The 16,689-nt window shown below is 44.0% G+C and overlaps 1 protein-coding gene across 4 annotated transcripts in view; it reads left to right on the forward strand.

Moving 5' to 3' along the window:
• ets1 (v-ets avian erythroblastosis virus E26 oncogene homolog 1) overlaps nucleotides 1–16,689 on the forward strand; it is a 252,782-nt gene that overhangs the window by 208,756 nt on the left and 27,337 nt on the right. For 2 of the 4 annotated variants that reach the window (XM_084064851.1, XM_084064853.1), the window contains exon 1: nucleotides 2,475–2,815. The exons of 1 other annotated variant lie outside the window; for it this stretch is intronic. In XM_084064851.1, coding sequence (XP_083920977.1) covers nucleotides 2,749–2,815 — 67 coding nt within the window. In that variant the 5' untranslated portion in view covers nucleotides 2,475–2,748. Of the gene's footprint in view, nucleotides 1–2,474; nucleotides 2,816–16,689 lie in introns of those variants that run through there. One more of the 4 variants, XM_084064852.1, reaches the window with a different exon arrangement.

Raw genomic sequence — 16,689 nt, forward strand, 5'->3', positions numbered from 1 at the left:
CAAAAGAACCATATCCAAGTAGTGTTGATTTTGACAGCAAATTTTGATTTAGTTTTAGTCATAGTCTTTTGAATAACATTCCATTTAGTTTTTGTCATATTTTAGTCATCTGAAATGTTTTACGGTAATCTAGTTTTAGTTGACTAAATATCATAATATTATCGTCGACTAAATCTACAGTTGATTTAGTCGACTAACATTTTTGGCGGTGCCTTGATGGCGTCGTAATGGCTGATTTTTACACTTGGTTCCATGCTGAAAATAGCAAATCTACAAACTCAGCTTGTAGATCAGCTATTTTCAGAGCGCAACACCCGAGTGCAACCAAACATAAAATGACTTGTCTTAGTTCTAATGGATCTCTTCTCCACTAGTCCCTCCCTAGTCTAGTTTTTATTTGTTGACAAAATTGTCAACATATGTAGTCTTAGTTTTAGTCATCATAGCTTAGTTTCTTATTTAGTTTTTATGTAGTTTTTGTCAGTGAAAAAAGGTAGTCGACGATCATTTTTCATCATAGTTTTAGTCGCCGAAATCAACACTGATTCCAAACCAGGATTATCCAACATTTGGAAATGTTCACGTGTCCTGACAAGATGACACCTTAGAATATTAAGGTGGCAGTTGTGTTGAAATGGAAACCTTTATTCACAAATGATGAGTTACTCTGCCAGTGTTTCTATTTTGAAGATCTTTTGGTTTTCTTTGGTTGAAAATCACAATGGGTTGCCATGACAGGCTTTTTTCTTTTCTTTTTCTTTTTTTCTTGCTAATGGCTGTGGTTATGTCCACAGGGAGCTCTGCTGTACTCAGGCCAGTTTCAGATTCTTCTCCCAGTTAAAAACACAAACCCCAATGGTGTTTTCACAAAATGGTACAGGTGCAGTATGCTTACATTAGCAATTATGCTGCTAGACAAGAAACAACTGATTTATCAAAAACAAAAGCTCTCTAAAGATGAGAAAATTAATAGTCACTGTTTAAATTCAATTCTTATCAATGGCTTTGGTAAGAGAAGATCCAATATGGTTTCGTTTTGACATCTTTGCGGCTGACAAATTTGGACGTTCATTGTGATTTCATTTAACCTCTTACGGTTTTGTGTCAGGGACCCTCAGAAGCAAAGATTTGAGTTAAAAATATTCGCTTTAAAAATATATATATATTCAAAGATATGCACACATTTTCAGGATTTTTCAAAAATAGCAGATTTACAAGCCCCCCCCCCCCCCCCCCGCTCCCAGTTTATGTATGCAGGGATTCAAGTGGTTAAGAGCATTGGTTCTCAAAATGGGGTCCCCAGCAAAAGTAGTTAATGTAGCATCACAATCATTTTAACCACTTTAACCTTTTGTACTTTGGCTATTCAAGCAGATTGGCTATTCAGCAGATATACAAGCTCATAGTGCCGCACCGAGTGCCGCGCTATGAGCTTGTATATCTGCTATTTTCTTTTAATCGTGAAAATTCGTGCAAACCTTTGAATATACATGAACATTTGTAACTCAACTCTTTGCTTCTGGGCTGGGGTCCCTGGAACAAAATATTTTGAGATGGGGGTCCACGGCCAAATACATATAATTTTGGGGGTCCTTGACATGAAAATGTTTGAGAACCGGAGTCCTGCCATTTATACCCCTAAGACGTCATTCCTTTTCAAAGGCCCAAGAGGCAGCTCTGTAAAAAGACACGCTCAGTTTTTTATTGATCAGTACAAGGTGAACAGGAAATTCTCTGAGGTGTTTATGAGGGCCAGTTACATGTTATGTGGATGCTTAGACTGGCAGTATTGGACACAGACAGTCCACTGAGCTCTGTATTCTATTCACTGACACTGTGTAGTTCACCAATTCTCAAAATCAATCTGCTTTTTTTTTTTTACTCGAAAATTACAATTATTATTATTATTATTATTACATGTTTTAGCAGTGAGTTCATATTAGCCTATATGTGTAGTCATTGTGATCAGGTTTCGTATAATGTGAATAGAAAATAGCAGATCTACAAGCTCATGAGCTTGTAGATCTGCTATTTTCAAAAGATTTGTAGACATATTGACCTTGTGAAATGGGACATTCTGCATAATGAGTACTTTTACTTTTGGTACTTTAAGTATACTTTGATGCCAATACTTTCGTACTTTTACTCAAGTGAATTGTAAATACCAGACTTTTACTTGTAACTGAGTGTTTCTGGATTGTGGAAACAATTGAGTAGGCCTACCTTTTCCACCACTGCATGGGAATCATTGTTTGTGATGACGTTGGGGGGGGACTCGGGAGAACGGATTCTCCCAGAGACACATAGGGCAAGAATGTAATGTAATTGTGAATCACAGTGAGGCAGTACTTTACACGGGCTACAACACACCGCCCCTTCAGTGTCGTAGGACTCCAGCGACTCAGCTACAGCAACGCCCTAAACCCAGATAGAGGGAGGGAGGGAATGAGTGGAGAGAACGAGAGAGAGAGAGAGAGAGAGCGTGTATGTGTGTAGTGTAAAAGCCTACCCGGGGAGAGAGAGAGAGAGAGAGAGGCAGATAGGGAGAGAGAAGTTTGTAGGAAAAAAAAATATTATATTTAGGTGGCGATCATCATAAAAAGGGGAAGAAAAACTGGGAGCTTAATTATTTTTTTTGGACGGGGAAAAAAAGAAGACAACGAAATAGTTTCGGAGTATTATAATAGGAAAGGCAAACATAAAAGGAGATCGCGGCGATATTATTCAAATATACATTGATCTGATCTGATGATCATGACGGCAGCTGTCGATATGAAACCGACATTAACGATCATAAAGGCTGAAAAGATGGACGGTGAGTAAGATAACTTATTGTATGGGGGGTGATCGTTTTTTTTCGCGAGTCTATTATAGCGCTCACTCATCATCATTAGGCTACTTTGTATCCAATATGAAGCGTATTGGATACAAAGTGACAAACATGAAGCTGCCAGACAGACAGACTCACTCATCATCACTTTGTATCCAATACGAAGCGATAAAGTGATGATGAGTGAGTCTGTCTGTCTGGCAGCTTCATGTTTGCTCTCTTATCCACTTACAGACACTAGACAGCGTGAAATCCTGCTGTATTTTGCCGGTTGTAGTGATCATGATAATAACCTACAGGTTCCTCCCTTTTAATTAGAACGGGAACGGGACAAAACGTCCTGGCGTTAACAGTTAGTTGTGGACAGCATGCATGACACTTGAGAGTGAGACCAAATACAATGTATATGTATGTATGTATGCACCAGGGAGAGAGACTCTCTGGCTGCAGTCATGGATTGATACTACAACCTGCTGTATGCTGCTGCTGATTATTATTATTATTCAAATATTTGTATTGAATATTTTCAAAAACTTATACACATATACTAACACATAAAAAACAGCTGCAGAACACCACAGACACTAGTACTCAATACAAGATGAATACACATGATACAATCCAATTACTGATTGACCAAAAATGAAAATAAATGCTGCATGCTGCTATATTATCAAACACTGAAGCAATTGTTTACCATTTAGACTAGAATATATATATTGTGCAATGCATGATAGGTCTATCCATTGCATGATCAGTTATTTATTTATTTATCTTGTGATGTGGTTGACATCAGCTGGTTGAATGAAAAGTTTCACAATGCATCGCTGTTCCAACTATTAAACTACTATAACACATAGCCTGTAGCTAAAACATGTGACATTTACAAGTTGGAACTATATTGTCCCCTTGTGAGACCAAAACATGATCTATTCTAAAAACTGACAACAGTTGTCTTCAGACAAGGCTATTCCAGTGCCTGTTTAACGCAGTCTTAGATTATAACTGTTATCATGCAAATGATTAATCATGACGAAAGTTGTTGTATATGGCAGCGTGATTGTGAGGTATGTGCTTGTGTGTGGACCCCCCCTGTCATATGGCATTGCTCACTGTGTGGGGGCTCCCTATCGCTCTGTCAGATCTGTCAGATCTGTAAGCACCCATCTATGTCCCGGTGCAGCAGTGAGTCTACAGCAGCAGCACCGTGTTTTGGGAGTCAGGGCACTCTGCCCAGCCGGCATGGGAGACTGGCACTGATGCCTAGTCATCATCCCTCCCTCCCTCTCTCTTTCTGTTTTCCACCCCCCACCCCCCTCCTCCTGAGAGTGGTTTATGCCGAGTTTCCACAGGCTGAGGTGATGAATCTGCAGACTTGAGGCTTGCCTCTCTGACCCCTGCTAACTGGAAGAGCTTGGTTAGCTGTTAGGTACCGTAGTTCAGGAACTGATTCTTATGTTGCCCGCTTTCTAAAAATCACCTCCCTTTCTTTGACCCCCTCTTCAGAATTCACGTTATTTTTTTTATATATATATCATGTTTCCTATACCTATTTAGTACACTTAATGAATTGACCATAGTGCATGGCTATTTTATGGGACTGCAGCTTGGGCAAATGTTGAACCAGCTGTTTAAGGTAGCAAGGCGCTTGCACGTCATGGAAATACGATGCGTGCTTTACACGCTGACCCCGCGATGCGGACTAACGCAGAGGTTGAGTGTGACTCACCAGTTTTTACAGCCCATTCTAGTCGTAGATACAGTACCTGCTGAAGACATGCACACATGCACAAACGCAAACTTGTATAAAAAGGGGGGGGGGGGGGGTAAAAAAGTGCTGACAGCTGCAGTGGAGTTGCCAAAGCGTAGCATGTCTTGCAAAACCATTTCGCAACGCTAGCTCCCGCACACCCTGCCTGCCTGTGCCGTGTGTTTGTGGGTCAAGCTGAGGCTGTCAAAGGACAGACACACACACGCACACGCACACGCACACGCACACAGAGAGGGAGAGAGTTGTATTTGCTCGTTTCTGCTTCCCCACTTTACAAGAGAAGTGTCCCGCTGATGAACTAGCTGGTATTGTATTGCTTTTTATCCACACAAGGCACAACAATGACATTATTTTGTATTCCAGCCATCTGAGACGTGAGCCAAGTTGGATTCTTCTTTGTTTTCTGTCTGTCACTGAAACAGTTAATCACTCCATTCAAAGCCAGAATGCATTTGAACATGATGTCGTCAAGTCAGTTGTGAAAGTAGCTTGCAGCCATCCCAGTGGACAAGGCTACTCTGGTTTCAACTGGCATAGGGTTTTGCCAATGTGAAAAGTATAGATGATGCTTTTGGTATTTGGCATGCCCCCCAGTACACACACACACACACACACACACACACACACACACACACACACACACACACACACACACACACACACACACACACACACACACACACACACACACACACACACACACACACACACACACACACACACACACACACACACACACACACACACACACACACACACACACACACACACACACGACCACCAACAACAACAACAGCAGAAAGAGGCTCAAGTGGTTTGAAGACCAATCTCATTGTGTTGTTTGTTTTCCCTTTTGTGAGGGAAGTTACAGCTGCATGCAGTGTCAGTTTGCCGAAGGTCTCTTGTTCTGAGATAAATTCTCTTTTTAACCACTTAAGCCTGTTTTATACTTAGTCACACAGCGAAAATAGCCGATCTACAAGCACTCAAATGCGTTGTGTGCTTTCCAAAAAACATATGAATATTTGAATAGGGACGAAAGTGGTTATTGAAGTTATACTGTGCACAGCATCAGCATGAGAGGTGCACCAACCAAACACAGTTTGCATTACGGTAGCCATCCAGCTCTCTACATGAAGGTAGGTTTTGGTAATATTCAATACAGCAAGGACCACGAGAATCATGGATCATGTAGCCATAACAAGGCTGTGAGCTCAAAAGAGAGAGAGGAGCTGCTACACAGATAAGAAGGAGAGATGGCTTCTCAAGATGGAAGGTGTTGGATTGCTGAACACGACGGTAGCTGGATTCCAGTTGAAAACTGCAGTCCATGTTTGTTGTTTTCCCCACTCTTTTCTGTGTAACCGACTTGAGTAGCGCCTCATACAGTATCAGGGTTTATTGAACATTGGCATTTACATGTTTGGTTACCTAAAGCAATTCCCCAAAAGATTATATTTTTACAGTATAAGTCCTTGTCTGCATGTTGTTGAAGTGTCTCAGTGAGTTGTCTCTCCTTAAGTTCTCTGTTCGTCAGGCCCTGAAGGTCAGGGATGAGTGACTGACAGGAATGTCTGTGAGCGTGCCCTGCTGAGATGGATGGACGGATTGAAAGAGAAGGAAAGAGGGAATGAGGGAGAGACGGAGACGGAGACGGAGGGGGGTGGGGGGGGGGGGGGTGCAAGGACTTTTTTTTATCTGATAGTCTGCTTGTCATAACTGGCAATGCCTTGTGTTGCTATACCCTTATAAGGGATATTTGTACGACCTGTGCCACCCGCACATGTTCACACATATAGGCTGTAGCATGCACTGCTATCCTACACATAGGATTCTGGAATAATAGCTTTTTAGTACCCTGTTCTCCCTCATGGTGCCCACATGAAATCTGTGGCGTTAATTTAACTTCCAAGTGTAAAAGTGGATCCCTACGGTATTAGGTCTCTCAGAAGTTACATTAACACTACAGATTTTGCATGTGTATTTGGAGGTGAGGTGTACTTTTTCCTTCAGGGCATAGGGTTTTTACATAAGCTTCTTGCTGTGGCTTTGTCGGTGTCAGCAGTCCTTCAGTAACGCTGTGTAATATATGCCAGTGTTTGAGCGCAGGAGAGGCATCGCTTCCCTGGCTGCCTGGCAGCTGTGCAAACAGCGTTTGGGCGATCCAGCCCTTACCTCCTTGATGTGGCTTGTCGATCCGTCTGGGGCCGAACGGTGCAAACAGGTTCGTTTTTCATCCGATCCATACCGCATCAGTCTGGTTCGCCAGATCAAAAACCCTGTCGGTAAGTGCAGTGTTTTAGTGCCTTTGCCCGTATGTCATTAGGCAAGTTGTTTGACTAGGGCCATGCCTACAACATGCCAGGCTGTGGTCGCGGTCCCGGTGTCGGGCAACGGGGGGCCGTGTCCTGAATGTGCCTCATACATTCCACTTCTCGCAGCGGGCCATATAGCCGAGGCTAGTCAAGTGGATGCCTGTCTGTGTCCACAATGAACTTGTCTGTCTTCTTTCTCGCATGGCTTGATGATGTCACTCTTTAACATGAAATATCCCCCCCTCCCCTCCAAGCCATTCAGTCAGGCTTTCTTTCTTTCATTCATTTTTTATTTCCCCTCATTCATCCCCCCCTGTCTGAAACGGCATCGCATATAAACAGAAAACCATTATGGTGCGTGGTTTGTATCAGGATGCCTGTATTGTGACTACACGCCTTAATTTTGCCTTGTAAAGCTTAGTCATAAAACGAGGCGTGTTAGCGTCAGATAGATCAGTCCGCTAAATGGTAAGCATATGGAGAGAGAGAGAGGCAGAGATGGGGGTAGAGAGAGAGAGAGAGAGAGAGAGAGAGAGAGAGAGAGCATTCCAAGGTGTGGCCCATATGATGGTGCTGAAAAGCCCTCAACATTTTCTTTTCATCTGTCTCAGAACGTCTTAGTGATAGGAAGGTTAGTTTGTTATTGTTTTATTTTTATAGTAATTATTCTCTGCTATTCACCACCATTCCCCAGAAAGATGGCAACCCAAACAAAAGGAAAAACAGGCTCCAGGGCTGGGAGAACAAAGACGTACCAAGCATGAGATTTTCTTTTTTTCCTTTTTCTTTTTTAATTTTTCACATGCTCTTTGTAACTCTGTCACCCACCCACCCCATTCCTCTTCCTCCTACTCCCTTCTCTTTTCCCTTTCTTCCTCAGTTTTCCCACTTGTCTCCAACTTTCCTGCTGGCCACATTGAGCTCCTCTCACGTCACCTGTGTCCTTGATGTGGCGTCTCTCTCTGGTGTGTGTGTGCCCCCTGCCTCATCCCTCAGCCCGTCGTCGCGTGTAATCATTGAGTCACAGAACCAGGCGCCTGCCTGCCACGCCACATGCCTGGCTGACGGACTGCCTGCCCGAATGACTGTTTCGGCTGGTTTCTGCCGCCACATGCCTCCCTTCTCCCACTATTACTCCAACCCATTGAGACCTGAGGCCGCGTCTAAAAATTATAAATCCTAAAAAAAAAAAACGGAAAAAAATATTTAAAAATAATTTGCACGATTTTTCAAAAATAGCAGATCTACAAGCGCCGCGCTATGAGCTTGTATATCTGCTATTTTTGAATAGCCAAAGTGACATAGATGCGTTCCAGGTCTTAATGGGTTAACAGTCTGATTAGGGACCCCAATGGGCGTTATGCCGCCCCCAAAATGGCTCCACGCACCTCAACATTTCTCCAATGAGTTTTACATCTATTTTGGTCCCCTTTGCTCTGTTGCTATTCTGTTTCACATTTTGGAGCCGCGTTTTCCTCTATGTAACGGAAACCCGAAACTAGTTTAGAAACGTATTGCCTGCTTTAGGAATCAGTTTGGGTCTCGGCACTGATGTTCAGCTGCCCAGAACAAGGCTGTGGTTGGTCACTTTGTTCAGTGCTGCATGGCCCAGATTTCTTCCCTGTTTCTTTTTTGAATGGATCTGTTGCAGACCACCTGGTTTTAGACTCAGCATAACATGGCGAGCTGCTTTTGTAATCAGGCATATGGATGATCCATGAGCCTCAGACTTATGTATGGCGACCCCACTACATCCAAATCGCATTAAGGCGCAGACCTGCCAGTCAAAGCCAGACGACAATAAGGAAGAATGCCTTTGTTGATGAGTGGGAGGTGGGCTTTACGATGTAAGGCGCGAGTCAGTGGCGGCTCTCATGGCGAGCCAGGACTTCTGTGACGCACAGTCAAATGGGAGGCACATGTTTTCTAGCTTCCATAGAAGAGAGGCCGAGGGATGACACTCGCAGTTAGCTAGCCTTGAAAATAATTTCTGATTCCAGTGCCTCCATAAATGTTTTTTTTATGAATGAACTGAAATGACTCCCTGGCTCCGACAAATCATACAGTCTACTTAAAAAAACACGTGAACTATGCCTTTAAGGCTGCCACTGGAGCTAGAACTAAGGGAAAGATAACATCTGGATTCCTTATCTTTGCCTACCTGGCCTTTTGTGGCCTCACTGATATCTGCATATGTGTGACTTAAATAAGTGGCTGACTCCTATATTTTCTCCAGGCATCTACAGTAGACACCAGGGCCAGCAGCTAATGAGAATGTGACTTTTTAACACCATTCCCCTCCTCTGTCTAATAAATGTCCATTAGACAGGCCCTTGCTTGGAGCTGTCTCAGACCTGTGTTTGTTTTATGAGAGCACACAAGGCAAGAATGACAAATGGTTAGTAAATGAGCAGGAATTTCTCAAGATACACTAATTGTTAACGTCATGAACAGTCACAAGTTAAATTGAGTTCCGTGTTCTCCCCTGAAGTCCACTCATTCTTTGATGGCGTGAGTCATAGCCAGTCAACCGTGTGTGTGTGTGTGTGTGTGTGTGCGTGCGTGCGTGCGTGCGTGCATGTGTCTGTGTGTGCGTGCATGTGTCTGTGTGTGGGAGAGAGAGAGTGGTCAGGGTAGAGAGAGAGTGTCTTGAAACGTGTGCCTGAGTGAGAGCACACATGCATAAGTGTGTGAACATATACAGTATGTGTGCGTACGCACTTGTTTGTGAAATCACCTCCATCTCTCATTGCAAAATAGCCGAGTTGTATTTTTCCACGCTTCTTATCGATCCGACTCTACATCTTTTCAATCAGCGCGTTCAACCAAAGCTAAAAGGTTGCTCGTGGTTGAGGAAGAAAACAAATCTAACGTGCATAATATGAGATTGAGATGAAAAGGCGAGAGAAGGAGAGCGAGAGAGAGAGAGAGATAAGCCAGAGGTTTGATGTTTCCATCAGCCATGTTGGAGCCTACAACGCGCAGTACACTTGAGCTTAAAATAGAACCATAATTCATCTTCTTGAGCTGAAACCATTTCGCCACTCAGGCCACAAGTCATTTTTGGTCACATTAGAGGAACACAAGAAAGCTGTGAGAAGCACATTAGCGATTGTAAAACAGAGGAGGAATGTGAGGCACGCAACATGAAAACAGTGTGGTCTTGAGGGAATTTATTTATCGAGTATCCATCTGTCGCCCATAGCTCGCCTTCAAACAAGCAGTGAGCATTTAGCTCTATGATGTATAATTGGAACCAGGGCCTTCAGGACCTAGCCTGCCTCCATGCTATGCTAATATGTGCAGTATCACAAAAAAAAGGAACAGCAACATGAATGAATATCCCATGAACATGGCGTGAGTCTGTCCGTATTCCATCTCCCTGCATAATTCACACTTGTTTTAACCGGAACCCATGGTTGTGGAATGTTGCAGTTTGGACTGAAAAATGGGGGCCAGGCATCGTGTTTTGTGGAAAAAATGCAACGGGGAGAGTAAACTGTTTGTCAGATACGTTGTGTGTTTGGATTAACACCTAAACAGTTTCCTCAGAGTATCCCCAATCTGTTTACAGCAGGGATGGAGACTGAGCAGGGTCCAGCACACACACACAGCTAAGTTAGCACCACCTGCACTGTCTGACACAGTGCTCTTGCCTCCAAGTCGACCCCCTTCCTGTGACGACAATGTTAGGTTCTATTTGTGGATTGTTACAGGAACTGTGATGTGATGCAACATTTAGAATCTTTATTTAATGTACGTTGTTTGAGCCTGCCCATGTTCCTTGCCTGTCTAATTTGTCTGCACAGTTGAACATGAATAGAACACACAAATTAAGTAATTTAGGCCTATAACATTACATTTTTTAGAAAGTGTTGATGATTGAATTGGCCTATACTGTGTATACAGTATATTGAATAATAATGGTATATTACGAACGTGCTATGAATTGTTCTATAATGTTTATGTAAAATCACTGATTTTGTTCAGATCAAATTTTACCATTGCTGTTAACGGAAGGTTTTGGTAAGCTGCTTGCTGCATTAAAAGGTATTTTTCAGATGGGAAAACGAGTGGCGAACAGGCAGGAAGGGAGACGGGGTGCTCGATTCACGCCGAAGTACGCTTGTTTTTCTACTGTGTATGACGCACAGAGAAAGAGGGCTTGAATGCCTGCAAATTATCAGGGTAAAATGGATAGTGAGTTCACTGTGTCACTTCGGATTTTAATGCAGCAGAAACACGAGACACACTACCTAACAACATCACTGGACGCATGCCCCAAAATATAGCTTTTTTCCCCTAAACCGTTTAAAATCATGGTGGTGTAGGGCATTGGTTCTCAAAGTGGGGTCCAGGGACCCCCAGGGGTCCTTGGGGGGGTTCCAGGGGGTCCCCAGCGAAATGTGTTAATATAGCATCACAATAATATGAACCTTTTATACTTGGCTATTCAAAAATAGCAGATACAAGCTCATAGCGTGGCACCGAGTGACGCGCTATGAGCTTGTAGATCTGCTATTTTTTAAAGAATCGTGAAAGTTTGTGCAAACCTTTTTGAATGTATATTTCTCAAATCTTTTGCTTTTGGGGGGTCTCTGGAACAAAATATTTTTAGATGGGGGTCCCCCCAAAATTACATATCATTTTGGGGGTCCTTGACGTGAAAAGGTTTGAGAACAACTGCTGTAGGGTGGTTCAGGCAGCACAAAAAAAAGGCATTTTATTTTCTCAAAGAACCTTTGCCTCTCATTTGTGTCACTTCTCTGGAAGGGAGGGAATTTCCACCAAGCTTTCAGTATAGTGAATACACTAGGCATCGTTCACCTGGGCACGGCCGGTTGGGGATCAATTCAAACTTCGCGCTAATGTCATAACAGCACCTGAGACTTTGGCGTCGTAAACAATATGAAAGAGTTAATGCACTTTCACATCATAAACTAATGTGATTTCAGAGATGGAGACAGAGGCAGGAGGAAAGGGAAAAAGGCAGCGACGGGGCATTAGTCTCACTTATTGCCTTGCTTCAGAGGCCTGCTTGTCCGTGCCGTGGTGTTGATCCTAGAGAGCCCTTTTTTTTTTGTTTTCATGGCCAGAGACAGATTGTCAGCAGTAGTAGCCTAGCCTCACACAGCCTCTTACAACACCACAGGCTTGCGCTCGGAGAGGGCGGCCAGAAGACAGCGGTTATGGAAGCCCTAAGAATAGACGCAGCGTTCCAACAGCGTTTGCTACAAGGAGAGAGATGGTGGGATATCCCCGGCCTGCACCTTGAACCGTCCGTCCACCCTTTTAACCCATTAAGACCGGGAACGCATCTGTGTCATTTTAGGATTTATTTGGCTATCAAAAAATAGTAGATATACAAGCTCACGCTATGAGCTTGTAGATCTGCAGTTTTTTTTTTTTATCGAACATTTTTAACTCAAATCTTTGCTTCTGGGGGGTCCCTGGAACAACACTCAAAATGTGTTGTTCCAGGGACCCCCCAGAAGGGGGGATGGGGGTCCATGGCCAAATAAATACATATCATTTTGGGGTCCTTGACATGGAAAAAGGTTTGAGAAGACCACTGATATTATAACAACATAAGTTTTTCAGAAAACTGTTAGGGTTTTAGAAGACATTTGTAGAATCCCCCAGAAGCAAAGATATGAGTAAATGTTCTCTTTAAAAAACTATATATATATAATTCAAATATACTCGGTGCCGTGCTATGAGCTTGTAGATCTGCTCTTATTGAATAGCCAAAGAAATCTGAACATGACACAGATGTGTTCCCGGTCTTAATGGGTTAAACACACGCAGGTTTGGTTTGGATCTCTATAACCTGCTGGCTCGGGTCTGATCTTGGCTCGGGCCTCACCCCACGGTCGGCCGGTCGGCCCGTGGTTCGGCTGGTTCCAGAACAAGCACGCCCACTGCTTCTATTCCCAGTCCTCTTGGCATTGACATGGAAATCCAAACAGCCCAGCCTTGCTGGCTGAACAAGCAAGCTCTCTCAAGACCAGACTACCACCCACCCCCTCCTTCTCCGCGAGCCCCCCCAATCCCCCCCCCCCCGCGCCACCACTTTATCACACTGTGTTGTGCTGAATGGTCTCCCTTCATGTTGGCCAGGGTTTATGACCCTGCTCTCTCAGACTGGGGGTGGCGGGGGGGCTAAGATAGGGATCTCCATCAAAGGCTTTCTCAGATACCACCGTCACCTCTGGACGATGGGGGGGCTGGTGGGGTCCGTCGTGGGTGGACGCAGTCTGGTTTAAAGACCTTTTAGGGGCCAATTATAACTCCCTGGCAATTAACCGATACAACACACACCTCGGTATGACCCCACTACTACCTGCAAAGCAAAAAGGGTAAAGAGATGGATCTGAACTATAACCGTAACCGCAAGTCTACCCACAACTCGCCCTCACTTCCCCGCAGGAAGCAGTAGCTTAGCCACAGGAAATGGACTCTTGAATTGATAAATATAACCCTCCCATTACGCCGTGCTGCAGAGCGAGGGAGAGAGAGGAACCCTGCACCCGCTTTTTTCCCTGACACCTACAGTACATGCCCTGAGCCCTCCTCAATCATTACCCCTACCCAACAACACACACACGCACGCACGCGCGCGCGCACACACACGCACACGCACACGCACACGCGCATGCAGAGCCTAAACTCTATTAAGAATCTATTTATAGCTGGTGGGCCTGATAGAAAGCATATTGTGTCCTGTTGGTTGGGTCTGGTTGCCTGCTCTGTGAGTACCATTGCATCATTCAGAGCAGCGAGCGGCAGCAGTAGTTCAGTCTTTATGAATGAACAGCCTCCGCCAGAGGCAGGGAGAAAGATGGCACCGATCCCACCGTGATGTCACTCCAGACACAAGGAGAGGAACAGAGAGAGAGAGAGAGAGAGAGGGAGGGCTCTGTGAGATCTCTCATTCATCCTTCTCTCCCTCTTTTTTCATTGTCTTTCACTCTCTTTTCCCTTTCTCTCTCATCTTCCTCTTTCTTCTCTTCTCTTTCCCTCAGTCTTTATGCACTTCCCCTCCCCTCATTCTTGCTCTCTCTCTCTCCCCCCCCCCCCCCCCCTCCTTTCCCTTTCTCCCTGGCTCCCTTGTCCTGTGATGGGCTCACATTACAACCCGATGACTCACCACACACACACACACACACACACACACACACACACACACACACACACACACACACACACACACACACACACACACACACACACACACACACACACACACACACACACACACACACACACACACACACACACACACACACACACACACACACACACACACACACAGAGAGAGTGTATACAGTCAATCACCCCTCACCCAACCTACACACTTCCCTTGCTCCCTTACCCAGCCCAGCCCTGCTCTGCCCTTCCCCATCCCATCCCATCCCTGCCTAACCAAGCCCTGCCGTTCCTACGGGCCTCCTCCTGTCTCCCCATCCGCGCAAAAAAAAAAATCCCAATTTCACGCCCTCGCACTGGAGCTCAGGCGAAGACTGCTGCTAATTTGGTTCATCTGTGTGTATGTGTGTGTGTTTGAGCGTTCCGTGTGTCGTTTTAACGACCCCCGGCCCCCCGGTCTGCCCAAGGTGCAGAGCAGAAGTGTTTGTCAGAGGAGGGTGATGGTGGATGGGGGGGTTCAGACTGAGAGTCTCTCAGACCTCCCCAGGGGAAGGATATCATTGTCGCACTCAGCATAACTGCTTCTGTCCATTACTTCCACCATGACACACACAGAGAGGGGAGTGGCTGATCAATAGCTTTTACTGTATGTGTATGCCAAGCATCATCAGTCTCATCAATGGATCTTAGATTATATTATATTTGATTGATCCCACTATGCATCATGAGCAGAGGTCGGTATCCCTTCCTATTGTGCACTTCACAGTTCTTCACATCTGAGCCTTGTTATTGAAATGTGAAAGTCATAATCTCGCTTTTAACACTCACTTCCGACTGTCTGTGAACTAAATTGATGTGCCTCATGTTGTAGATAGACTGTCGGGGGGTGAAGCGCAGACGGTGATGGCTCGCGGATGCTTTAGTGCGCAGTGAGGCCGACCACTGCTGTAGCTAATGGGACTCGCAGGCATTGAAATCCTAGCAGGACTTCATCATTTACTAGAGATTGTCTCGATTCAGGCGATCCTCTCAGGCTAATGGAGGCACAATGTACATTAGCTCTCTCACAGCTTTCTTTCATAATGACCACTCAATGGAAAAACCTGACTATCCCTGTGCACTGCAACCAATATAGCCATTAGGCCTGTGAGTTCCCTGTGATGATTTGTCATAATGTTGCGTGGTAGTGTCATGCACTTCATGTGTTAATGGTTTGCAAGGAATGTTTAAGAAAATGAAACGGTCCTGTCATCTAATACAACAAAACCAGGGATATATTCTATAGTCTACCTCTTCAAAAATATAAACTGTTACATGTTTAGACCTTTTTATGTGCATATTGAACGAAATGAAATGACGATTCATATAACTAGGTTGTTTTTACAAAAGAGGTTTCTCACTGTGTTTTACAGGGCAAACAAGAAGGACACAAACGGTTTAAATAACTTTAACTTTTTTTAAATACTGTAACCAAAAAACAAGTCACAAATTCAAAAGACAAGTCACAGTAAAAAGGCATGCAGCCATGCATCGCTCCTTGTTGGTGTGCCTTATGCTCGCTCTCAGGCCGTGGGGTATTAGACGTCTTTGATGGAGGATTTAGCGCTAAAGCAGCTTCAAGACTGTGTGGGCAAGGCGCAGGCCGTGGCAGGGCTGATGAAAGAGACAGTACGGGAGGGGCTCAAACGGTTCGAAAGTGCAGACAAACTCCACCCAATCCATCTCAAATAAACCGGCGCACTTTGCCTTTTTACCTTGACATCAAAGCCCAGACTGTCTGAGCCTGGCCCCATCTCAGTTTGCAACCGTTTGCAACACTTAAGTTTTGCAGTATTGACTTTGAGTGCTGCTTAACAGGCTGTACAGACAGAGAGCTACAGCAGAGTAACGGTCCAGACAGCCGCCGTTCAAGAGAGCGAGATATACACAAAGGAAGCCTGCTGTTGTAGTTTTAGTTTTCATTATGAAAGTAGTTTATACTATGTTCAGGATAGGCTACTGTGTTAACGATAGATTGAGATTCTGTGTGAAACCGTAAGATGTTGCATACTCACTTACTCGGTGCTTCTCTGCCTTGGTTTTGGTACAGTGTGGACAGCAGTGGTGGAAAAAAGTACTCAAATGTTTTATACTTAAGTAAAAGTATCAATACTGCAATGTAGAAGTACTCTGCTACAAGTAAAAGTCCCGAATTCTAAATTTACTTGAGTAAAAGGACAAAAGTATTGGTATCAAAATGTACTTAAAGTACCAAAAGTAAAACTACTAAAATAGAATACTACGAAAATAGACTAGGTATAAAATAGGGCTAAAGTGGTTCATGTATGTTTTGTAATGTAATCATTTATATCTGCAAAGTAACTAACTACTAACTAAAGTTTTCAAATAATTGTAATGGAGTAAAAGTACTATATTTGCCTCTGAGATGTAGTGGAGTAGAAGTAAAAATATAGACAATTGTAAATACTCCAGTAAAGTAAAAGTACCTCAAAATTGTACTTAAGTACAGTACTTGAGTAAATGTACTTAGTTACTTTACACCACTGGTGTGGACAGCTTATCAGTGATTGAAATTTAAAAATCACACCCAGTGTGAAGTGGGCGGTGTGGTCACAGTGGTCATC

This window comes from Gymnoscopelus microlampas, assembly GCF_963454915.1.
Source record: "Gymnoscopelus microlampas genome assembly, chromosome: 8".
Classification (NCBI taxonomy): domain Eukaryota; kingdom Metazoa; phylum Chordata; class Actinopteri; order Myctophiformes; family Myctophidae; genus Gymnoscopelus; species Gymnoscopelus microlampas.